Below are 21,319 nucleotides of genomic sequence, written 5' to 3'. Positions count from 1 at the left end.
TCTTTTCTTTTTTTAATATGCAAAAAGTGTTTTGCTCTCTGGTCCCAGAGAGAAATGCTAATAATTCCTAGTTAATACACGAGAATTTTTATTGAAATACATTTCATACTGGAATAGGATGAAATGGGCAATATGTTTCAGAAATATGAACATTAACATGAAAAGTATGTGTGAGAGTATGGGGAATATGGACTTTGGATAATCTATATTCCAAGAGAAATCAAGGAAAAGTAGATTATTTTTAAACATTTAAGCATCCAGGCTATTTTTAAAATTGGCTGACACCTCCATAGCCCTGCAGTGACATCCACCCTGCTTCTGCACTAAGCCCAGGACCAGAAAAAGCAATAGATTGGTTGGACTTCTCAACAGACTCATAGAATAGCCCAAAAAGCAGTAATGTACCTGGAAGGTAAGTGCATCTGATAGGTATAGATTTGTCACTGAGGATACTTCAGCCTCTCCCATATAACCAAGAGACTCTTTTTTTCTCTGTGCCTCACCTCTCATAATAGGGTAAGGGTCCAGGGATAAAATCTGGTAGTTGTAATACCACTGGGACTTGAGACAGAGTTCCACAGGAGGGCTTGCGTTGCAACAAGCCATTTGTTTTGGAGCTGCTGCCTCTGCACTGAATATTTAACATTTTCCCACTCTTTCCCTTCTAAACAAGCTCTTTCAGTCCAATCCATTTCAATGTTGCTAACAATATTTTTCTAGTCTCCCTTTCAGTGCTGGTGCATGGACAGGAAATAAGGGGAAGAGAAGCAACACTAGAAGCCTGTATGAGTGGGCCGAGAGGCTGCTGTGAAACTTACTATATACAGAGGCTGGAAGTAATCGATTAGTTTTTGGCAAACTTGTGCATCTTGACGTGCCAATGAAGTTACATTTTAAAATGGAATAGGTTGGCCCACTGTGATCCAATCTGTTTTCTTTCCCATTAGCAGGATTTTTGATTCCCAAGCCCAACATTACGTCTCCTGTGGGATAAGGGAAGGAGCCATGTGTCTTGGATCTCTAGGACTCTGAAGAAAGGGAGATCCAGAGAAGTACTCACGTGGGTGAGGAGTACGTTGAGCCATCATTGATTGAGTGAAGCAGAGCCCTGGAATCCCGACAGAGCCATTGTGAGCCTTTACAATTCTGTCTCATCTTTCCTAATTGCGCAGTAGCAGAGGCAAAGTCCTTAGTATGCCCTGTTCTGTGATACTGAGCACTCCTTTCTATGCATTTATGTCAAGGTGATTTAGCATGACCCTTAAGGTGATTCCTGACATTACAGAACCAGGAAAGTAGCAGCCATAGGGGTCACAGGGTGTGCTCACTTTGAGACGGATGAAGCATGCATGAGGGAGCTGGGTGCATTGTGGAGTATAGAAAGGCTGGGGAGTGGGTTAATTTTTCTGGAACACGGAGCGGTGGTAGAAATCTCACTGCTGAAAATCATCTCAGACTTTGCATGGGAGTGGGATTGGAGATCTGGATGCTCTCACAGTTGGGTTATCTGGGAGAGCCGGGGGCAGCATTTGTGGGAGGGCGTCTTTTCCAGCCGCTGCAGGGCAGCTAGCTTCCATCTGTGACCTGTGTTCCTTGCACAGTACAGAAGCCTGCAGTTGTCACATCTTCCTGATACATGTCAGTCATGGCGGTCTATCCAGATTGCACCCACCCCCTTCCTTTCTCTGGATGATCAAATGGGATATCAAAGCAGAACTGGGGAAAGCTCAGGTAAATCTTTCTCCTGGATTGCAGTCTTATAAAGTGTGTTATTGACTGCCCCCTTGCAAAGTCACATGAATCAGTCACATCCGCAGTCTCTTCTTACTCCCTCAGATGTTGGGTTTCTGAGTGTTAACGAAGAAAAGAAACCACAAGGGGAAGATCATGAGGATCTGGAACTGCTCTGGACATTATCAGGAAGATCCACAGGGAACATTGCCCAGATGCCCAATCAGGTGAAGGCTCCAGGAAAGGGATGGGGTAAAATCATCCACCACAACTCACATCCACCTGAAACTTTGGAAAACTCAAGGACCTCACTGAGCAGCTGACAAGCCTCCTTGGGGAGAGACCCAACACATTCAAGAAAGGCTTTGGCCAGAGCTCGGCTCTGGCTCAGAATCATCAGACCCTCATGGGTGAGAAGCATTACAAATGCACCGACTGTGAGAAGAGCTTCAGCCACAACTTGCTCCTTGGTCAGCACCAGAAATCCCACATGTGCAAGAGACCTTGCAAGTACAGGAAGGGCTCATCCAGCGCCAGAGGATCCACACTGGGGAGCGCCCCTACAAATAACCTGAGTGCAGGTAGGTGTCAATTCAAGCCTTGTTCAGCACCAAAAGATCCACCCGGGCGGGAAGCCGTATGAGTGCGCCAAGTGCTGGAGGAGCTTCCACCACAAGTCACACCCGCTCCAGCACCAGCTGACCCACCTGGTGGAGAAGCCCTATGGGTGTATGGATCACAGGAAATGCTTTGCCCTGAGCTCCTGCCTGTGGCACATGGTCCTTTGTCTGGGCATGTGGACTGATGCCCCATTTCTACAGTTTAAGGATGGGGTTTTCTTAGGAGCCTAAGGGAGTTAGGTGCCCACCTCCCACTGACTTCCATTGGGTGCCTGACTCCCTTAGTCTCCGACAAGCCCAACCTCAGAACAACGCCGTTGAAGCCCCATAGGGCATTAGATCATGTAGAGATTGGAGGTGGGAACAAGCTGATGACTAAGGATGACCACGTTTTGTGAGGGCAAGTTGTGGTGGGAAGGAGAGTGGGTGGTACAAACCAGGTAGGCAGGAAGACTAGTTGTTTGGGGATGAAGAGTGCTATGGATTGTGTAATAAGAGGGAGAAATGGGGGGTTTATTTTTTTTATTAAAATTCAAGGCTAAAAGAACAAGTTCCAGTTTCACTGTCATTTTCTCTTCAGTTTATAAGGCAGAGTAACCCATATCCTAAGCATTTCCTCAGTTCTTGAGCTGTGGAAAGAAAAATGTGCCATTTTGGGTTAATTTCCCCTGAAGCAGAAGGATCTGCAGATGCTCTGCATACATTAATTAATTAATCCAACACATCTCTATGCAGTAGTGTGGTGTTCTACAGGTGGGACATTGAGAGGTTAAGGATGAATGTCTCAAAAGTAACTTCCTATGCCCCACATGAGACACTTTGAGCCTGATATTCAGAGATGCTGAGCACCCAGCCCTTCCATAGACTTCAACCCAGCTTTGGGTGCTTACAATTTCTGATATTTAGGCCTAAATTGGCTCAAGTTGGTCACTCAAAGCCCAACACTACATTTCAACATGTTGGTCTTAGTGTCTTGCCCACGTTCATGCAGTCAGTCACTAAAAGTGGAGAATGGAACCTACGATAGATGATTCCCAAAGCCTACTCCAGACCTTTTGACCATGCCATCTTTTTATTCAAATAGGCATTTCTGAGTCTCTCTCTGCCAATGGCCATAGTTTTGAAATGCATGAGTCAATGATAGAGCTGGAAATAAAATCCAGGAGTGCTGACTCTCCACCACGTGCTGAAACAATACAGCCCCTAGGACATTACTTCTTCATATCGAGCCCATTTATGGGTGACCCGCCAGGTTCTGAAGGTAAAAATGGGCACTTTCATCTGTGCATTCATGGATTTCACTGTTGGGTTTCTTACTCTATATTTCTTCTTTCACCTTCCCAAGGATGTAATTGATTAGAAGGCTCAGAGCCTCACAAGTAGAATGCAGGAGCCATGTGTATATGTCAATCCAAGACATTACTTTGAAGTGAAGTTACTGCTGTCTGAGAGGCTGTGTAGACATATATGCTTTTTGGTGGGCCTATCTCATCTATTCATCTGTCACATTAGTCTTCTCTTTCTGGGTTACTTTCAGGTTCTATTTTAGGCATACAATCAAACCTGTGCAGAACTATACCTCTTCCTTATTTACATAGGAAGCCTTGGAGGCTTTCAGATGTACTGTTCAGACTCTATCACAGGCTTTTCCCAATACTTGGGACTTACCGTTTTCTAAATGACAACTGATTGTGAGATGTCTCCTCTCTGGGACTGTCAAATCTGGGAGAGATTCCATCGGGGGAATGCCTTGTAGACAGAATTCCTCCTCTTCCTACAGTTAGTGTTTCCTGACTTGTTTCAAGGTCTAACACTGTCACAGTGCCATGTGTGTGGATATTTGTAATGGTTCTGGAGATCTGGCAATATTCAGATGTCTGGGGCCCTGCACTCATTGCCCAGTGGTAAGACCTGCAACTCTATTTTTAGGATCAAAGGGGATGAGTCTGATTTATTAGACACATGGTGCAGCCTGTGACACATCTGTGCCTAGGGTAACCCACCTGAAAATGCCAAGGTCAGGGCAGGTTGTAAAAAGGAGAGCAGATTCTCCCAAACTGGTGGCTAACACTGAAGTTAGATTTCCCAACCAGTCACAGACAGTGCTCCTGATTCCCCATGCTGGTTATCAAGAAGCCTAAAAAAAGTAATATACAGCCTCCTTTATGGCATTTCAGTTTCTCCCCTGCCCAATTAGCAACTAGGTCCAGTAAATTGAGGAGTTATTTAAAACTCTGCTCACGGTATATAACATGTTCTCCTGATCCCCAAAAGGTCAACCACATTACCAGATCAATATTAGTTTGGATTTTACTCAAAATACTATGCTGCCAGTCAATCCTTTAGTATCTAAAACTGAAGGTTTATTATAAAAGGAAAGAAACAAACAAGATGAGAGATGTTAAATGGTCAAAGCAATCAAATACATACAAATGACTTCAAAGTCCATATATATATATATCCGATTCTTAGCAGTACTGGAGTTTGCAGGCTTTTACAGTTCCTCTGGAGTACATCCAGTACCTGGATGGGTCTCAGTCCTTTGTTTCACAACTTTAGATGTAGATTAGTTGATCCAAAGATAGGAAGCAGGAATGAAGACAAGATGGATATGGTGCAGCTCCTTTTATGTCCCTTTGCCATCTGGCCTGTTTCAAACACAAGCATACAACACATATGCATGGAAAAGCACTTGGAATTCCCTGCTCACAGGCATGTCTCTACATGTCCTGATGACTCAAAGGCGTAGATCCCAGCTTCTTGCCCTGGGTTATTGTATTGCTGATGGTCCTTGATTGGGCTGGGCAGTGCTGATACTAATCTGCCTAGAGGGGGTAACTAGTAGCACAGTTTTTGAATACAGATATATCACACATATCCATAACTCTCAACATAAAGATGATACATACACAAAACAATATCATCATACTTAGCAAATTATAACCTCTCCAATGGTGCCTGACTTGGCCTATCTTGTAAGAATCATTGCAATTTTGTGATATTGGTATGAAATAATATTATAAATGGTCACTCGTATTCCAGACAGCATCATACAGTCATTTGGATCTGTGTCTTCCATGACCAGTTTGCCCTCAAAAGCTGGTAAACTTGTTGTTAGCCTTCAGCTCAGGGAGACCTCAATGCTGATGTGGGAAGGTGCAGGGTCTTCACTCCCTATTTTAGGAAAATTACTGTATTTTGTTATTTCATCTGAGAAACAAGGCTCAGATCTGACAGTGCTACAGAGCTTTTGTGAAACCCTCACAATAAATAGGGGCGCTCACAACGTGAGTGCTATGTCTGGTTCTGGTTGCCCCATCTCAGAGAGGATAGAGTGGAACTGGAAAGGGTTCAGAGAAGGGCAACAAAGATGATGCAGGGTATGGAACAGCTTCCATATGAGAAGAGACTAAAACAATACGGTCTGTTCTGCTTAGAAAAGAGATTACTATGGGGAGGTATGAGAGAGGTCTATACAATCATGAATGATGTGGAAAGGATAAATAACACTTCTCTCACAATACAAAAACTAGGGGTCAACTGATTAAATGAATGGGCAGCAGGCTTAATACAAACAAGAGGGAGTCCTTTTTCACACAACACACAAATAACCTGTGGAACTCATTGTTAGGCGATGTTGTGAAGGCCAAAAGTTAAAAAAAAAAAAAAAAACTAGATAAATTCATGGAGAATAGGTCCATCAATGGCTATTAGACAAGATCATTAGGGATACGCGCCAGGCTTGTGGTGACCTTAAACCTCTGACTGTCAGGAGCTGGGAGGGAAAGATGGGGTGGATCATTCCAAACTGTCCTGTTCTGTACACACACACACACACACACACACACACACACCCCTAAACCTCTGGTACTGGCCACTGTTGGCAGATGGGTTACTGAGCTATATGGACCATTGGTCTGACCCAGTATGGTAATTTTTATGTTCTTACGGTGTGCTGAGAATTTCTTGCCAACATACAAAAATGGCTACAGCTTTGCTCCTGCCTCTTCAGGTAGCACCATCTTACATATGCTGATGAACCATACACAATATAGATTTCTTGGTTATAGTGCGGGCTACCTGGTACTATTGTTACTCTGGAGGGAAGGAATTCTTCAAGCAAGCAACCGAGTACAGAGAAGTTTTGACCAATTTCCATATAAACCTGTTTATAGCAACAAATCATGTAATCCAATCTCCATGATCTCTCCCTGGTTTGTATTTAAATCAGACTCCTGCACAGGGAATAGCAATGCCCAGCATTGTACATCTGTATAGCGAATAAAGATGGAATGCCCCCCCCCCCCCCCCATATCCCCAGATGTTGTTTATAGATTGTTCCAGTTACAGACTGTATTTGTAGACTTCCCCCTAGTGGAGGAAAAGACCTACTACTGGAAGTAGAACAATTTCAATTGGAGACCAGGGTATGGCTCCACTGCAGTCCAGCTTAGTCATACCGGCTAGCCCAACTAAAAACAGCAGTGAACATGTGGTGGCACTTCATTTTTCTGTGCTTCAGATCCCCATTATTAATATGGGGCTAATAAGACTTTTTCATACCTTTTGTCTGTTTAGATGGCATGGGTTTTGTTTTGGGTTTTTTTGCAAGGGAAGGGACTGTCTCTTGCTCTATGTATGTTCAGCCCCGTAGCACAATGCGGCCTCTATCTTGCACTACTGCAATATTAAATAGTATATGAGACTTTGTGGCTAGTGCTCTGGTGCCTCCTGTGTTGGCTGGCTTCAGAAGCATGTATAGCTGTCAACCTCCTGATGCTGCAGCATGGGATGGAGACTCCCATAATGTGTGATGCTGCCCCCTCATAAACAATGAGATTCCTGTCCAGCCTATGATGCAGTCAAGCTCTGATGGTTTAAATGAGGGAGATTTCAGAATATTCCCGTGCAGGTTCTATAAGACACATTTATGAGCACAGAAAAATCCTTCATCATCATCATGAGAAACTGCTTTAAAAATCATCTAAAATGAGGGACTATCCCTCTAAAACCTGGGCAAGACTTGGCAGCTGCTCTGAATCCCCATGTCCTGAAGCGGTTGAAGAGTCGGGGATTATTTTGTGGTGGCTGTGATCACAATGCATGGGCAGGCCCTGAGACAACGTCATGACTTTTCTATACAAACGTTCTGAGACAGTGTGGGGTGTCACCCTGTCCTCCTGCCCGACCAAAGAGGTAAAGGAGCAGCCCACCCAGGAGCTGCCACTTTGCTTTCCCACTAGCGGCTCAGAAACTGAGGCAGAGGGGCTAGAATGTGGGGCCTAGCCTGGGCTTGTGTCCTGCCTCTGCCTAGCGCAATGGGCTCCTGCTCCAGGGACCGGCTCCTGGGCACGACCGCAAGACAAAGAATACATAAGAAAACAAATGAATGAGAACAGATCTCCTTTGGCTGGGAGCAGTGCAGGGGCCATGACACACAGCTGAGCAGCTCCTTTCCCTGCTAACAGCAGCGGGCCGGTCCCTTACAAAGCCGGTGCGGGTCGGAAGTGGTGGGAAATCATCCCCGGGGAGGAGCGGAATGCAATATGCGGAGTTCCCTCAATGGAAACACTGGGGGGGGGGGGGGGCGGGGGGCACCTGGCACCTTCGCCGGCTCCATCCTCTGCCTCCACCGCCTGCAAAGCAGGGGGCGGGCGCGTGGCGTGCGGGCGGGGCTGGTGAAAGTGAAAACACAGAACGCACAGCTGGGGGGGTGCGCGGCGCTGTGGCTGACTCCGGCCTGCCCTGCCCAATCCGCTCCGCCGGCTGGAGCCCCTTCGGCGCGTGTGTGAGCAGCAGCAGCTGCTGCCGCCGAGTGAGGCTGCGCTGAGCGATGCCGAATGGCTGAGCCGCTCGCCCTGCTCATTCCGGGAGCCCGGTGGGAGCCTCAGACAGACAGACCGACCGACCGAGAGATCCAGGGACGGCGGAGCCGCGAGACACCCCCCCTCCCCTCGCTCCCCGGCAGCGCCCTGCACACAGCGCCATGGTGTCATGGATCATATCCAGGCTGGTTGTGTGAGTAGATTTGTGTGTATTTTTCACCGCAAGCCGGTGTGTCCCCCGGCGTTGTGCGTGTCTCAGCGTTGCGGGCACACGGAGCCGCTGCCTGGCATGCCCTGAATGCTGCTGCTATTAATACCAGAGCGTGGCCGGCCAGCTAAATTTAGCAGGTTGTTACTAATGGTGCGTTTGGCTGGGCTGGGGGGTTATTGCATGGATCAGACCGTCTTTTACACCGTGGGAAAAAAAAAAAAACCACACCTGGAGAGGAAGAAAAATAACGACCCTCGGTTGTAGGCATTCCTGCCTGGTGCGCCTGTGTGCAGATTGCTGAGCAAGCGGGATGGTTCGCACCGCTCTGCGCTTTGCAAATCAAACGAGCGGGGCTGGGCGACAGGAAAGAAGAAATCCTCCTTTGGTGCGTGGGGTTAGAAAAAAATCCAAGCGGAGTTCAGCGGCCCCGCTTTGTTTATTGGAAAACGGCACGTCGGCTGCAAGTCGCTAGGAGGCGCTGCCCAGGGGGAGCGGGGAGGGAGCTGGGCAGCGGGCAGTGTCATTTTGTAAATTACCTTTCATGAAAGGGAAATCTTAAATAGTCCTTTCCTGGTGACATCCCCCACACACACCAAACCTATGACTCTAAAAGGGGGGGTGGGGACTCTCCTACCCTTTTTCCTTGCCCTAGCACCAATTCCATGCTTCTGAGTGAGTCCCGGCCACGGTGGATGTTGGGAACACGTAAGAATTCACTGGGAATGATTCCTAGGCAGAACCCTCCACCCTCCGGCCCAAAAGCAGCAGCGAATTCAGTGCTAGAGGATTTCCTACATCTCTGTGGGAAGAGACTAAATGGCATTTGGTGGTGGGGGTTATGGTTAAGGTGGGGGAGCCAAGGGGCTGATCTATCATACACTTCCCCCGCTCAAAATGTCAAGGTTAGTACATTGATTGAATCAACTCAATTGTTTGTCATCTTCCTGTCTGGGCATTAGGCAGCCACAGAGTGAGGCAGACACAGGTGATGCTCTCACATCATCCTGGTTGGTCAGCTGAAGGCCTGTCACTTTCTTTGTTTGAGAGAAATGTGCCATGATGTTGCACCATCAGCACAATTTAAAAATGATATCTTTTAAGGTCTGCCTCTGCCCAATGCAATTAAAGACAAGGGGATCCTCGCTGTCTCTCTGTAATCCCTAGGAGCCCGCAGGGGCAGGTCAGTCACAGATGGAGTTTTTCCTGGTTTTCCACAGTAGAATTATGGTGTCTATCTTTCCCTTTAAGCCCCTAAGTTATATGATCTGGATCCATCTGCAGCTGTTGCTAACTGTTGTTGGGTTTGCACTTTATTCTGGGGAAGCATGTTAAATATTTAAATGATTTAATGGGAACAGTATAACTGTGCAGAGATCATTGACAAGAATATGAGACAGCATTTCAAGGCTTCATTTCATGTCATGCAAGGCTGTTTTAGCCCTCCCTAAGAAACCGGTTTATCACCACATTATCCAACGGAGTTCCCAGGAACAAAGAGAACCAGTGAGCAACCAAAGGAAAGATGGTAATTTGACTTCAAACACACATGATTTCACACAACACTCAGTTTGATAGAAATCTTATGGGAGCAGAATATTCAGCATTTGATATCTGCAGTAATACAATATTCTCCTTGGCTTTCTCCAAATTGTAGATTAGGTGTCAGATCTGAATTTGGAGGGTCATACCAATTATTTACTGTTTGAATTCTGATAATAAATCATAGGATGGTGGGGAAATGTTGCAAGGAAACATAGCTGAGCTTGGATTGCACTACCTCTTCCTTTGTGCAGCCAATTAGCTTTAATATCTGCCATGTCTTAAAATCCAATCTTCTCTCACTAGCTAGCTATGCATTTCCAATTCATACGAAAGTGCAGTTATCTCTGTCTCACATGCAAGCATTAGCAGTGCAGCCTACTTAGGGCCATATTCTTTCTGCCCATCCCTTTGATTTGTGGTTTTTCCTGCTGAATCCTGTTGGAGTCAGAATTATGAGAAAGGTGACATTAGGTGAGTCTTGCCCTGTGCTCTTAGCACGCCCACTGACTGCACTGGGCTTGGGATCAAGTCCTTAAGGGGACTCCAGCTCAGCTGAACTCTAGTGATAGAGTTCCACAGTCAAAAGAATGCTGTGCCCAGGCTCCTAGGAGTTTGAACTCTGGCAGTCTTGGCAACCCTGCGTATCTACTCCTCTAAACCATGTCTTGTTGCAGTTTAGCTGACTGGTTTGTGTCTCAACTGCTTAATGTTAGTATTACCAAGACCCCACTGTTCTAGGTGCTGTACATACACAGAATAGAGACAGTACCTACCCCCATTTAAGTACTGAAGAATCTTCATTATTACTTTAAGGGTCCAATCCTGATCCCACGGGCGTCAAATGGGGGGTTTTGCCACTCACTGCACTGGCTGGAAGATAATGAAAAAATGAACATCCTTTGAGACCTGTCAGTAGACGGCAAATCATTTCACCCCTAGAGGAGGGCTGGGGTAGGTCTAACTGCTATTTTACATTCCGGAGATGTGTTTGGTGCTTTGTCCTTTACCTTGAGACATTCTAGAAATACAAACAAAATTGTACTATTAATAGATTAGTGACAGCATATTATGCATCAGCTTTCAGCAAAAAGGTGGTGTATGAAATGTTCTTTCTGCATCTCCATTTTCCTATCTGTACTACTGTACATGTGGATCACTGCCATCTACTGAATGGAATCAGAATTGATCAGTGGTGTGTCCTAGGCCCTTTATTGCTAACCGTTTTAAAGATGGTGTCACGCTGTCTTGAGTGATTCACCACTGAGTGCCAACTTCAGGGCAGACACCCCAAACTGATGGTATTTTCTATCGTTAGATTTCACCAACCCAATAGCAAAGGTTAACTACAGTCTATCTTGCTGTCCAGGCAAGCAGAACTTAGTAATAAATGATCACACGCATGCACGCAATAGTCAGGTTGCTCCCAGTCCCAAGAGAATCTTCCCCCAGACTAATTTGTACCTGAGATTATTTCATGCCAGATCTAGCCCTTAGTTTGCTGTTCTACACTTAAAACTTACAGGGGCACAGCTGTATCGTTACAGCTGTGCTGCTGTAAGAGCACTTGTGTAGCCACATTATGTTGACGGGAGAGAGCTCTCCCACTGACGTAATGAAACCATCTAAACAAGCAGCGGTACCTGTGTTGGCGGGAGAACATCAACATAGCGCTGTCCACACAAGCACTAAGGCTGGCAAAACTTTTGTCGCTCAGGGGTATGAAAAAGACACCCCGAGTGACAAGTTTTGCTGGCACAAGTGCTAGGGTAGACAAGGCCTAAGGATTAACTAGAAAAAGTAGTGAGAGTTATTTACAGGTTAAAGCAGGCAACATATAAGCAGCCTATGGTTCCAAAAAGATGGCACAGCTGTAGTAATCTGTTCCGTGAGTGTTGTTTAGAGCTAATCCAGGTTGACCCTAGGAAATCTCTGCTTTTGTTTCTGAGTTCCAGCCTTTGTGAGAAAGGCCAAACAGCAAAGAGAACCATTTCTTCTTGGGAGCATCTTGATATGCCTTTCCCTAGAGTTCAAACTGATGGGATAAGGGCTCCTACACTTAATTTGTTCATGGGTGAATGGGGCAAATCAACAAAGTTTTTGTCCTACAGTGGCCCATTTAGTTCTGATAATCCTTCTTGATGGGTGGTGGAAACCACTCTTTCTGCCTAGGGCATAAGTTAAGAGCAAGCATGTCTACAATTGTAATGCAAGACTTACATGTTACCTTATAGCGTGGGATACAGACATTACAAGTAAGATTAACGCATGCAACAACTTACAAGAGTTTTATAGTCTTGTCACAGGGTCCCCTCACAGCTAGGGCACATCCTCCTGGCTGCTCTGTGGATTAGCTCTTTGCAGGTCCAACATGCCCTTCTGCTGGTTCCTCTCTTTCTCTGGGTGCTCCTTCATGACTCAGCCTTCTGGCCAGCTCACTAGAGACCTCCCTTTCTGGGGTATCAAAGTCCCTCTATACAAAATGGCAGCCTTCCCTTCATTGCCATGATTGTGCTACTCTTTCAGTGGCTGATGGGGGAAGCCAGCCAGCTTTCTACTCCAGGTTTCTCTGGAAACAGTGGCCTGCTGACTCCTAGACCATGTTGCTTTTCTCCTGGATGCTTTCCTATATAGTCCTACTTCTCAGCCCTGTCTTATGGCTCCCCTGCCTTCTAGGTTTACCAAGCCAACTCCTTCCTCCCAGGGAATAACTATAGGCTGCCTGATATTGTAGCCTTAACCCCCCCCCCCGAGTGACTACAGACTATTTCCCTGTAGCTGTTTTCTGTTGTCAACTTCCTGGCTTTATACTAGTCCCTCCTGCTCCTCCCCAGCTGGACTCCATCTTCAAGGAGGCCTTCCTTCCTCTCCTTCCTCAGGTGCAGCTTATCAGGTTAATTATCCTAATTTACCAACTCTGCCTTGTGTGTGGTGTATGTCCACAGGCTCCCTAGAAACCTTTGAGGAGCAGTGGGCACTGTCTGAGGTTCTCTGCTTGGTGTCCCCTTCAGGTTCCCTCCGTTTGACCTTTTGACCCTCACGCTCATTCCTTTTTTCTCATTTGTTATCCCTTGTAATCAGTTGAGTCCCAGGCCCAGTGACTCCTCCCCTTAGGCTGAGGAAGGGTTGTGCCCGCCCACTTCCCAGAACATAAATAGGCCTTGTGTGGGGTAAACACCCCATCACAAGTCTAAATACCAAACACACCCTTACAAGTGAAACACCTGTCTGGAACAATATTAACATACAGGTGAGCTGATCTGGTTTCCAGCTACGAGTTTGTCAGTACTCAGCTGACACCTACTGCCTTGGCAAGAGCTGGCACCTGATTTACCAGCATCACAGGAGGTGCTCCTTTACTTCAAGTGACAGGGGCTTCTAGTGTTGGAGCAGAATTGGACTGGAGGTCTATCTTTGCTGTTGCTATGAAGTTCCCATTGGCCATGGTGTACAGCATTATGACAGCTGTGATGTAGTCCTAGATGCCTGTAGGTTTGTTCTGCCTCCCAGGAGAGGGAATTCATTAGTTAATATCTGAAAGCATTTTGAAGATGGAAAATGATGTATAAATGCTTAGCACAGTATTATAATATAAATCCTGTTATTTTCTAGAAGCATGGAAATAAGCTGTATGCTGCTTTTTGTATTGTGCCCAGGCTTGGGATCACTGAAATAAAAAAAAATTCTGCTCCGGCTTTGGAAGTTAGTTCTATGTATCACCTTCTCTGTGGAAAATCTTTTGAATTTTAGCATGTGGGAGATGGGGTGGTGAGACTAGATTAGATCACTGGTCTAATGATGTTGCAAGTTGTAGCTTGGGTACTGGAATCCCTCTAGCAATGCACTGAAAGGTGAGCTGCAGATAATTTTAAATAAATTAGATTTGTGCTCTCTTCTGTTACTTTTATTATGTGGAAAAGGGCTTGAACAAGTGTTTTTTTTTTTTTTAATTTTATTTTTTTAACTGTAGAAATATCAGGAATGTCATGTCTGATCTTTTCTGGTTTTGCTGGAGAACTTGGTGGTGGTCTCAGAGATATTCCTTCTGTGTTCTTATCCCCTATTGAAGGGATGGGGGTATTGAAATGTAACACAGAAATGTAACAATCAAGTGTGCTCTAGAGCTAAACGGGTGTTAACAAAAATAAAAAGCAAAGAGTTTTTAAACAAAAAGACTAAAAGTTCCTGTTCCCACTCTGTTGATTACCTTTTACTCTTTTGTGATGTCATTTCAATATCTCTCCTATTGCCATAGTCTGCTATGGAGGGCTAGATCTGAGGGCCAGACCCTCCAGAGTGTAAATCAGGACCGACAGTGATTTCAGCCATTGATGTCAGTCAAATGATACTGTTTTATTTGAATTTCTAGTACAAAAAACAAGCAGAAAAACACCCGTAATATTTTTCACTGGCCAACCTTTTCAGGCCTTCTATATACATGATAATGAAGAAAAGAAAAAAAAATGGACACTAGCCCAATTTGTCTTCCTCTGCAGACCATCTTTAATAGGGAGCTGTATGACCGTGAAAAGAAAGCCGGTTTGCTCCGCCCACCCTCAGAGACACAGTAAGAGTGTAGGTGTATGTTGTTTTGGTAAGGACCAATAAATTAAATCTAGGCCTGAGTGTATCCCACTGGTGAGTGTGTTACAGGTCCACAGCTGTGCCATCCTGCAGAGGATCTGAGTTGTTACAGCCCCCAGTTACAGAGCTTTGGTTCAAGGTGTAGCAGCTCCTGCGTTTAGCATTGGAGAATTCCAGTTCAGTCACTGGTGTGTTAGCCAAGAAGGCACCTATCACAGGAGCATTAGCCTGCTTGCCTGCCCCTCACCAGCTGCATTCCTCCTCTGTGAAGAGCCGTCTGCCTAGTCCTTATGCTGTTTTCCATTTGTTTGCAGATGACATGGAGGGGTGGTGGCATCAGTGAAGTGAAGGGCGTGTCACACACCAGCTGCTTGGCTATGGCTGCATTTAGACTGTGCCATGCCAAAAGACAGCACTGGCATAACAGAGCATGAGCAGCTGCGTGATGGTTTGCATAGAACTGGAAGCTTTATGCAATTCTAAACACAGGCTGGGGAAATGGTACCACACCAGCCACGAAGTGAACATGCAGGGTTTGCTGTGTTAAGTCCTGCTAATAAATGCATCACACAGGAAAAAACTAATGTGATCCGCATAAACATAATCCTTGCAGAGGTTGCACAGCCCTTGTCACAACTCTTCTCACTCCTATGCATGCTGTTATATGCTGCAGTGTCTGCTACTTCGTTAGGGGAAATGTAACTTCCTGGTGATAATCATTGACAGAGGAGGATCCAGCACAGATGCAGCGTTTAAGAACACAAGAATGGCCATAGTGGGTCAGACCAATGTCCATAAGCCCAGTTTCCTGTCTTCCGACAGTGGCCAATGCCAGGTGCTTCAGAGGGAATGAACAGCACAAGTAATTGTCAAGTGATCCATTCTGTCGCCCATTCCCAGCGTCTGGCAAACAGCAATCCCTGCCATCTAGCTCATAGCCATTGATGGACCTATCCTCCATGAACTTATCTAGTTCTTTTTTGAACCCCATTATAGTCTTGGCTTTCACAACATCCTCTGGCAAGCAGTTCCACAGGCTGACTGCATTGTGTGAAGAAATAGTTCCTTTTGTTCGTTTTAAACCTGCTGCCTATTCATTTCATTTGGTGACCCCTAGTTCTTGTGTTATGAGAAGGAGTAAATAACACTTCCCTATTTCTTTTCTTCACACCAGTCATGATTTTATAGACCTCTGTCATATCCCCCCTTAGTCATCTCTTTTCCAAGCTGAAAAGTCCCAGTTTTATTAATCTCTCCTCATATGGAGGGCAACAAAAATGATTAGGGAGATGGCGCACATGACTTATGAGGAGAGATTGAGGGAACTGGGCTTGTTTAGTCTGCAGAAGAGAAGAGTGAGGGGGGATTTGATAGCGGCATTCAACTACCTGAATGGGGGGTCCAGGGAAGATGGAACTTGGCTGTTCTCGGTGATGGCAGGTGACAGAATTAGGAGCAATGGACAGATGCATTTTAAAAATAAAGTTGCAGTGGGGGAGGTCTAGGTTGGATATTAGGAAAAACTTTTTTCACTAGGAGGGTGGTGAAGCACTGGAATGGGTTACCTATGGAGGTGATGGAATCTCCATCCTTACAGATTTTTAAAGCCCGGCTTGACAAAGCTCTGGCTGGGATGATTTAGTTGGGGTTGGTCCTGCTTTGAGCAGGGGGTTGCACTAGATGACCTCCTGAGGTCCCTTCCAACCCTAATCTTCTATGATTCTATGATATGGAAGTTTTCCATATCCCTAATAATTTTTGTTGCCCTTTTATGTATCTTTTCCAATTCCAATATATCTTTTTTGAGCTGGGATAACCAGATCTGCATGTAGTGTTCAAGATGTGGATGTACCATGGATTTATAAAGAGGCAATATGATATTTTCTGTCTTATTATCTATCCCTTTCCTAATGATTCCTAATGTTGTGTTACTTTTTTGACTGCTGCTGCACACTGAGTGAATGTTTTTAGAGAACTATCCACAGTGACTCTGAGATCTCTTTCTCGAGTGGTAACAGCTAATTCAGACCCCATCATTTTATATGTATATTTGGGATTATGTTTTCCAATGTGCATTACTTTGTATTTATCAACATTGAATTTCATCTTCCATTTTGTCACCCAGTCACCTAGTTCTGTAAGATCCCTTTGTAACTATTCACAGTCTGCTTTGGACTTAACTATCTTGAGTAGTTTTGTATCCTCTGCAAATTTGGCACCTCACTGTTTACCCTTTTTCCAGATCATTTATGAATATGTTGAACAGTACTGGTCCCAGTACAGACCCCTGGGGGGACACCACTATTTACCTCTCTCCATTCTGAAAATTGACCATTTCTTCCTATGCTTTGTATCCTATCTTTTAACCAGTTACTGATCCATGAGAGGATCTTCCCTCTTATCCCATGACCACTTACTTTGTTTAAGAGCTGTTAGTAAGGGACCTTGTCAAAGGCTTTCTGAAAAGCTAAGTACACTATATCCACTGAATCACCCTTGTCCACATGCTTGTTGACCCCCTCAAAGAATTCTAATAGATTGGTGAGGCATGATTTCGCTTTACAAAAACCATGTTGAGTCTTCCTCAACAAATCGTGTTTGTCCATGTGTCTGATAATTCTGTTCTTTGTTATAATTTCAACCAATGTACTTGGTACTGAAGGCAGGCTTACCAGCCTGTAATTGCCAGAATTGCCTCTAAACTTTTTTTAAAAATTGGCGTCACATTAACTATCCTCCAGTTATCTGGTACAGAATCTGATTGGGTGAATACCATCTGGTCCTGGTGACTTATTACTGTTTAATTTATCAATTTGTTCCAAAAGCTCCTCTAATGACACCTCAATCCGAGACAGTTCCTCAGATTTGTCACCTAAAAAGGATGACTCAGGTTTGGGAATCTCCCTCACATCCTCAGCCATGAAGACTGATGCAAAGAATTCATTTAGTTTCTCCTCAATAGCCTTATCTTCTTTGAGTGCTCCTTTAGCATCTTGATTGTCCAGTGGCCCCACTGGTTGTTTAGCAGGCTTCCTGCTTCTGATGTACTTAAAAAAAAGTTTTGCTGTTATTTTTGAGTCTTTGGCTAGCTTTCTGGTTCTTCCTAATTCTTTTTGGTCTTCCTAATTATACTTTTACACTTCACTTGCCAGAGCTTATGCTCCTTCCTATTTTCCTCAATAGGATTTAACTTCCACTTTGTAAAGGATGCCCTTTTGCTTCTACTGCTTCTTTTACTTTGTTCTTTAGCCACGATAACACTTTTTTGGTCTTCTTGCTATGTTTTTTAATTTGGGGTATGCATTTAAATTGAGCCTCTATTATGGTGTCTTTAAAAAGTTTCCATGCAGCTTGCAGGGATTTCACTTTTGGCACTGTACCTTTTAATTTCTGTTTAATTAACTTCCTCGTTATTGTGTAGTTCCCCTTTCTGAAATTAAATGTTACTGTGGTGGGCTGCTTTGATGTTCCCATCTCCCCAGGAATGTTAAATTTTATTAGGTTATGTTCACTATTACCAAGTGGTTCAGCTATATTCACCATTTGGACCAGATCTTGTGCTCCACTTAGACCTCAATCAAGAATTGCCTCTCCTCTTGTGGGTTCCAGTATTAGCTGCTCCAAGAAGCAGTCATTTAAGGTGTCCAGAAACTTTATCTCTGCATCTCATCCTTAGGTGATATGTACCTAGTCAATATGGGGATAGTTAAAATCCCCCATTATTATTTCTTTATTTTTATATCCTCTCTAATCTCCCTGAGCATTTCACAGTCACTATCCTGGTCAGGTGATTGGTAGTGTATCCCTATTGCTATATTTTTATTATTCGAGCATGGAATTACTATCCATAGAGATTTTATGGTACAGTTTGGTTCATTTAAGATTTTTACTTCAGTTGACTTCGTTTTCTTTCACATATAGTGCCACTCCCCAACCAGTACGACCTATTCTGTCCTTCTGATATATTTGGTACTCTGGTATTACTGTGTCCCATTGATTATCCTCGTTCCACCAAGTTTCTGTGATGCCTATTATATCAATATCCTCATTTAATATGAGGCACTCAAGTTCACCCATCTTAGTTAGACTTCTAGCATTTGTAGATAAGCACTTAAAAAAAAATCATCACTTTTTAGCTGTCTGCCATTATGTGATGTAATTGAATGGGCCTCTTTTTCATTTGACTATTTCTCATCAGAACCCATCCATATTTTATCATCTATTTAGTTTGCCCTTTATGTGATATGTGGGCGTTCTGTCCGGGATAATGCTACCTTCTGGTTTGTCAAATCTGACCTAGATTTTTTTGCACAAACATGAATGCGCTGTCAATGTTGTTAGGCCACATCTACCCTACAAACTTTGGTTGATGCAAGTTTTGTTGTCATAAAGCTTCCTCAGTTAACATATCACTTGCACACTTGGCTCCGTGCATCGGGCTGCGCATACTCACCAGGAGTGCTTGTGTCGATGCACAGTGCGCTGCAGGAAGGGTAAGTATCCCAGTGGGCAACCCACTACCAGCTAGCACCAGCAGTATTTTGGGAAGTTTTGGCAATGCATGATGGGGCAGAAATGAGTCATAAAGGGAGCCTGGGAGCCAAGAGGTCAACTTCCTAGCATGCAACTGTTTTTGTCCCATAATGTCATCTATATTCCATAATTTTTTGTGCCTTTGTTAAAAATCCCACGAACCTCCTTGATGTCAGCCGTCTCTGACAGAAGCGTGGAGCCTGCACAGCTCTGCACTATTTTCATGCTCATTGCAAACAAGGGATACATGATCCTCTGGTATTTGGAGAACCAGATCAGTGGGGAATATGACGATGTCTTGGAGGACAGATTGCTCTGGGTCATAGTGAGAAGCAATTCAAGGTTGTTGGTGTTCATGGAACAGCTGCAGATGGTGGAGTGCTGTTTCTGGACTGGAGAAACACACACTGACCAGTGGGATCACATCATAATGCAGGCTTGAGATAATGAGCAGTGGCTGCAGAACTTTCAGATGCACAAGGCCACATTCCTGGATCTATATTCTGAGCTCACCTCAACCCTCCAATTCAGGGAGACGAAAATGGGAGCGGCACCCACAATGGAGAAACAAGTGGCAATCGCACTGGGGAAACTTGCAGTGCCACATTGCTACGGTCAGTGGGAAAATATTTTGCAGTTGGAAAATCCACTGTGGAGGCTGTGGTCATGCATGTGTGCAGGGTCATTAATCACCTCAGGACTGTGACTCTCAGCAATGTGCAGGCCATAATGGATGGATTTGCAGTAATGGGTTTCCCGAACTGCGGTAAAGCGATAGACGGCATACATATCCCTATTTTGGCACCAGACCACCTTGCCACAAAGTACGTCAACAGAAAGGGCAGCTTTTCTACGGTTATGCAAGCATTGGTGGATCACTGGGGATACTTCGTCGATGTCAGCGTGGGCTGGTCAGGGAAGGTGCATGATGCGCATGTCTCTAAGAACAAAGGATTGTTCAGAAAGCTGCAAACAGGGACTTTCTTTCTTGACCAGCAGATTACCGTTGGGAATGTTGAAATGCTGGGGGACTCAGCCTATCCCTTATTCTCCTGACTCATGAAGCTTTACACCAGCCACCCTTGACAGCATCAAGGAAAGATTCATCTACTGGCTCAGTGGGTGCAGAATGACAGTTATGAGACTGATTCTGTGTTCCCTGGTGGCTCAATTATTATTACATTGCTATTTTTGTTATTTATTATTGGTACAGCATCCATAGTGTACTAGGCATTTTACATGCAAATATTAAGTCTTGAAGACTGCATTGGAGAGCTTACAATCTAATCGGACAACATGCAGACAAAGTGCATGGGATGGGGGTGATGTAAAGGAACTCAATCAAATGATGGAGTGAAGCATGTATACCATAGTTCCACAGTCTGTTTGGAGGGGAGATTGTTTTAAATAAGAGGGCGAATGCACTGAGGTTGGAGAAGGCCAGGGAGGGAGTTCTGGATGTAAGGAGCAGCACACAGTGCTTGAACTAGGGGAAAAAAAGCCAGCAGCCCGTGGTATCCCGCAGCCTTCACCCACAAACCAAGCTACACCCATTGGGAGCCCAATAGTACCCCTAGCCCTCTTTCTTTCTTGCATGTGCTGTATGCAGTGGCATTAGCAGGCTGATCATGGCTCTCCTGTGCTTTGATCAGCAATGGTGTAATTAACGTCAATATTTAAATAAGCAACATTAGGCTTCAGCACTAATATGCTATTGAGATGAATAAAGACAGTTCACACCACACAGAACTGTTGTGTCAGGGTGTCTCCCAAAGCTGAAGACATCACTGCATCATTAACAGGTGATTTGCATTTTGACTTTTTGTCCCCACAATCATAAGGGCTAGGTGAAAGTCGACAAATTAAATCGACTTCATTCTGCAGTGTAGACATACCCTACATGTGCGTGCTTGGGAGGTTAGTCTCTGGCCTGGTCTACACTAGAGAGTTTTGTCAACAAAAGTCAGCTTTTGTTGACAAAACAGTGCTGCTGCACACACCACAGTCACCTCCCCGCCGACAAAACTGCCCTGTTTTTCTGACAAAATAAAACCATCTCTATGAGAGGCGTAGGGCTGCTGTCAGCGGAGCTAGGGCGACACAGTGTCAGCGTAGACACTGCTCTTCTTGGAGCAGTGGAGGGGCTGTCATAGTTGTCAATTTCACTGCTTGCAAGAGCAATGAAATTGACAAGCAGACGGGCAAGCCCTTACTGGCTGACAGCCGGGGTGCTGGAGGCTGTGGACCAGCTCCTGGTTGCAAGCTGGGACTGGGAA

At 44.9% G+C, this 21,319-nt stretch overlaps 1 protein-coding gene and 1 long non-coding RNA gene across 4 annotated transcripts in view; one reads left to right on the top strand and one right to left on the bottom strand.

Annotated features, from left to right (window-relative positions):
* Positions 1-2,864: 2,864 nt before the first annotated feature.
* On the bottom strand, positions 2,865-12,666 carry LOC137166052 (uncharacterized). The gene is made up of 4 exons (XR_010923543.1): positions 12,209-12,666; positions 10,703-10,799; positions 8,616-8,740; positions 2,865-2,980 (listed from the first exon to the last, which is right to left on the bottom strand). It is a non-coding gene; the product is annotated as an uncharacterized lncRNA (long non-coding RNA).
* The window catches only part of REEP1 (receptor accessory protein 1), an 83,089-nt gene continuing 69,874 nt past the window's right edge, over positions 8,105-21,319 (top strand). For all 3 annotated transcript variants that reach the window (XR_010923541.1, XM_067567617.1, XM_067567616.1), the window contains exon 1: positions 8,105-8,369. Coding sequence is in view for 2 of the 3 variants with exons in the window: in XM_067567617.1 (XP_067423718.1) it covers positions 8,338-8,369 (32 nt within the window). In the remaining variant the exon portion in view is untranslated. The remainder of the gene's footprint in view (positions 8,370-21,319) is intronic.

This window comes from Emydura macquarii, unplaced genomic scaffold (genome assembly GCF_026122565.2).
Source record: "Emydura macquarii macquarii isolate MOO-44397 ecotype Brisbane River unplaced genomic scaffold, CSIRO-AGI_Emac_v2 contig_2795, whole genome shotgun sequence".
Taxonomy (NCBI): Eukaryota; Metazoa; Chordata; order Testudines; family Chelidae; genus Emydura; species Emydura macquarii.
The sequence above is the reverse complement of the archived record's forward strand: the minus strand, read 5'-3'. Positions and strand labels throughout refer to the sequence as shown.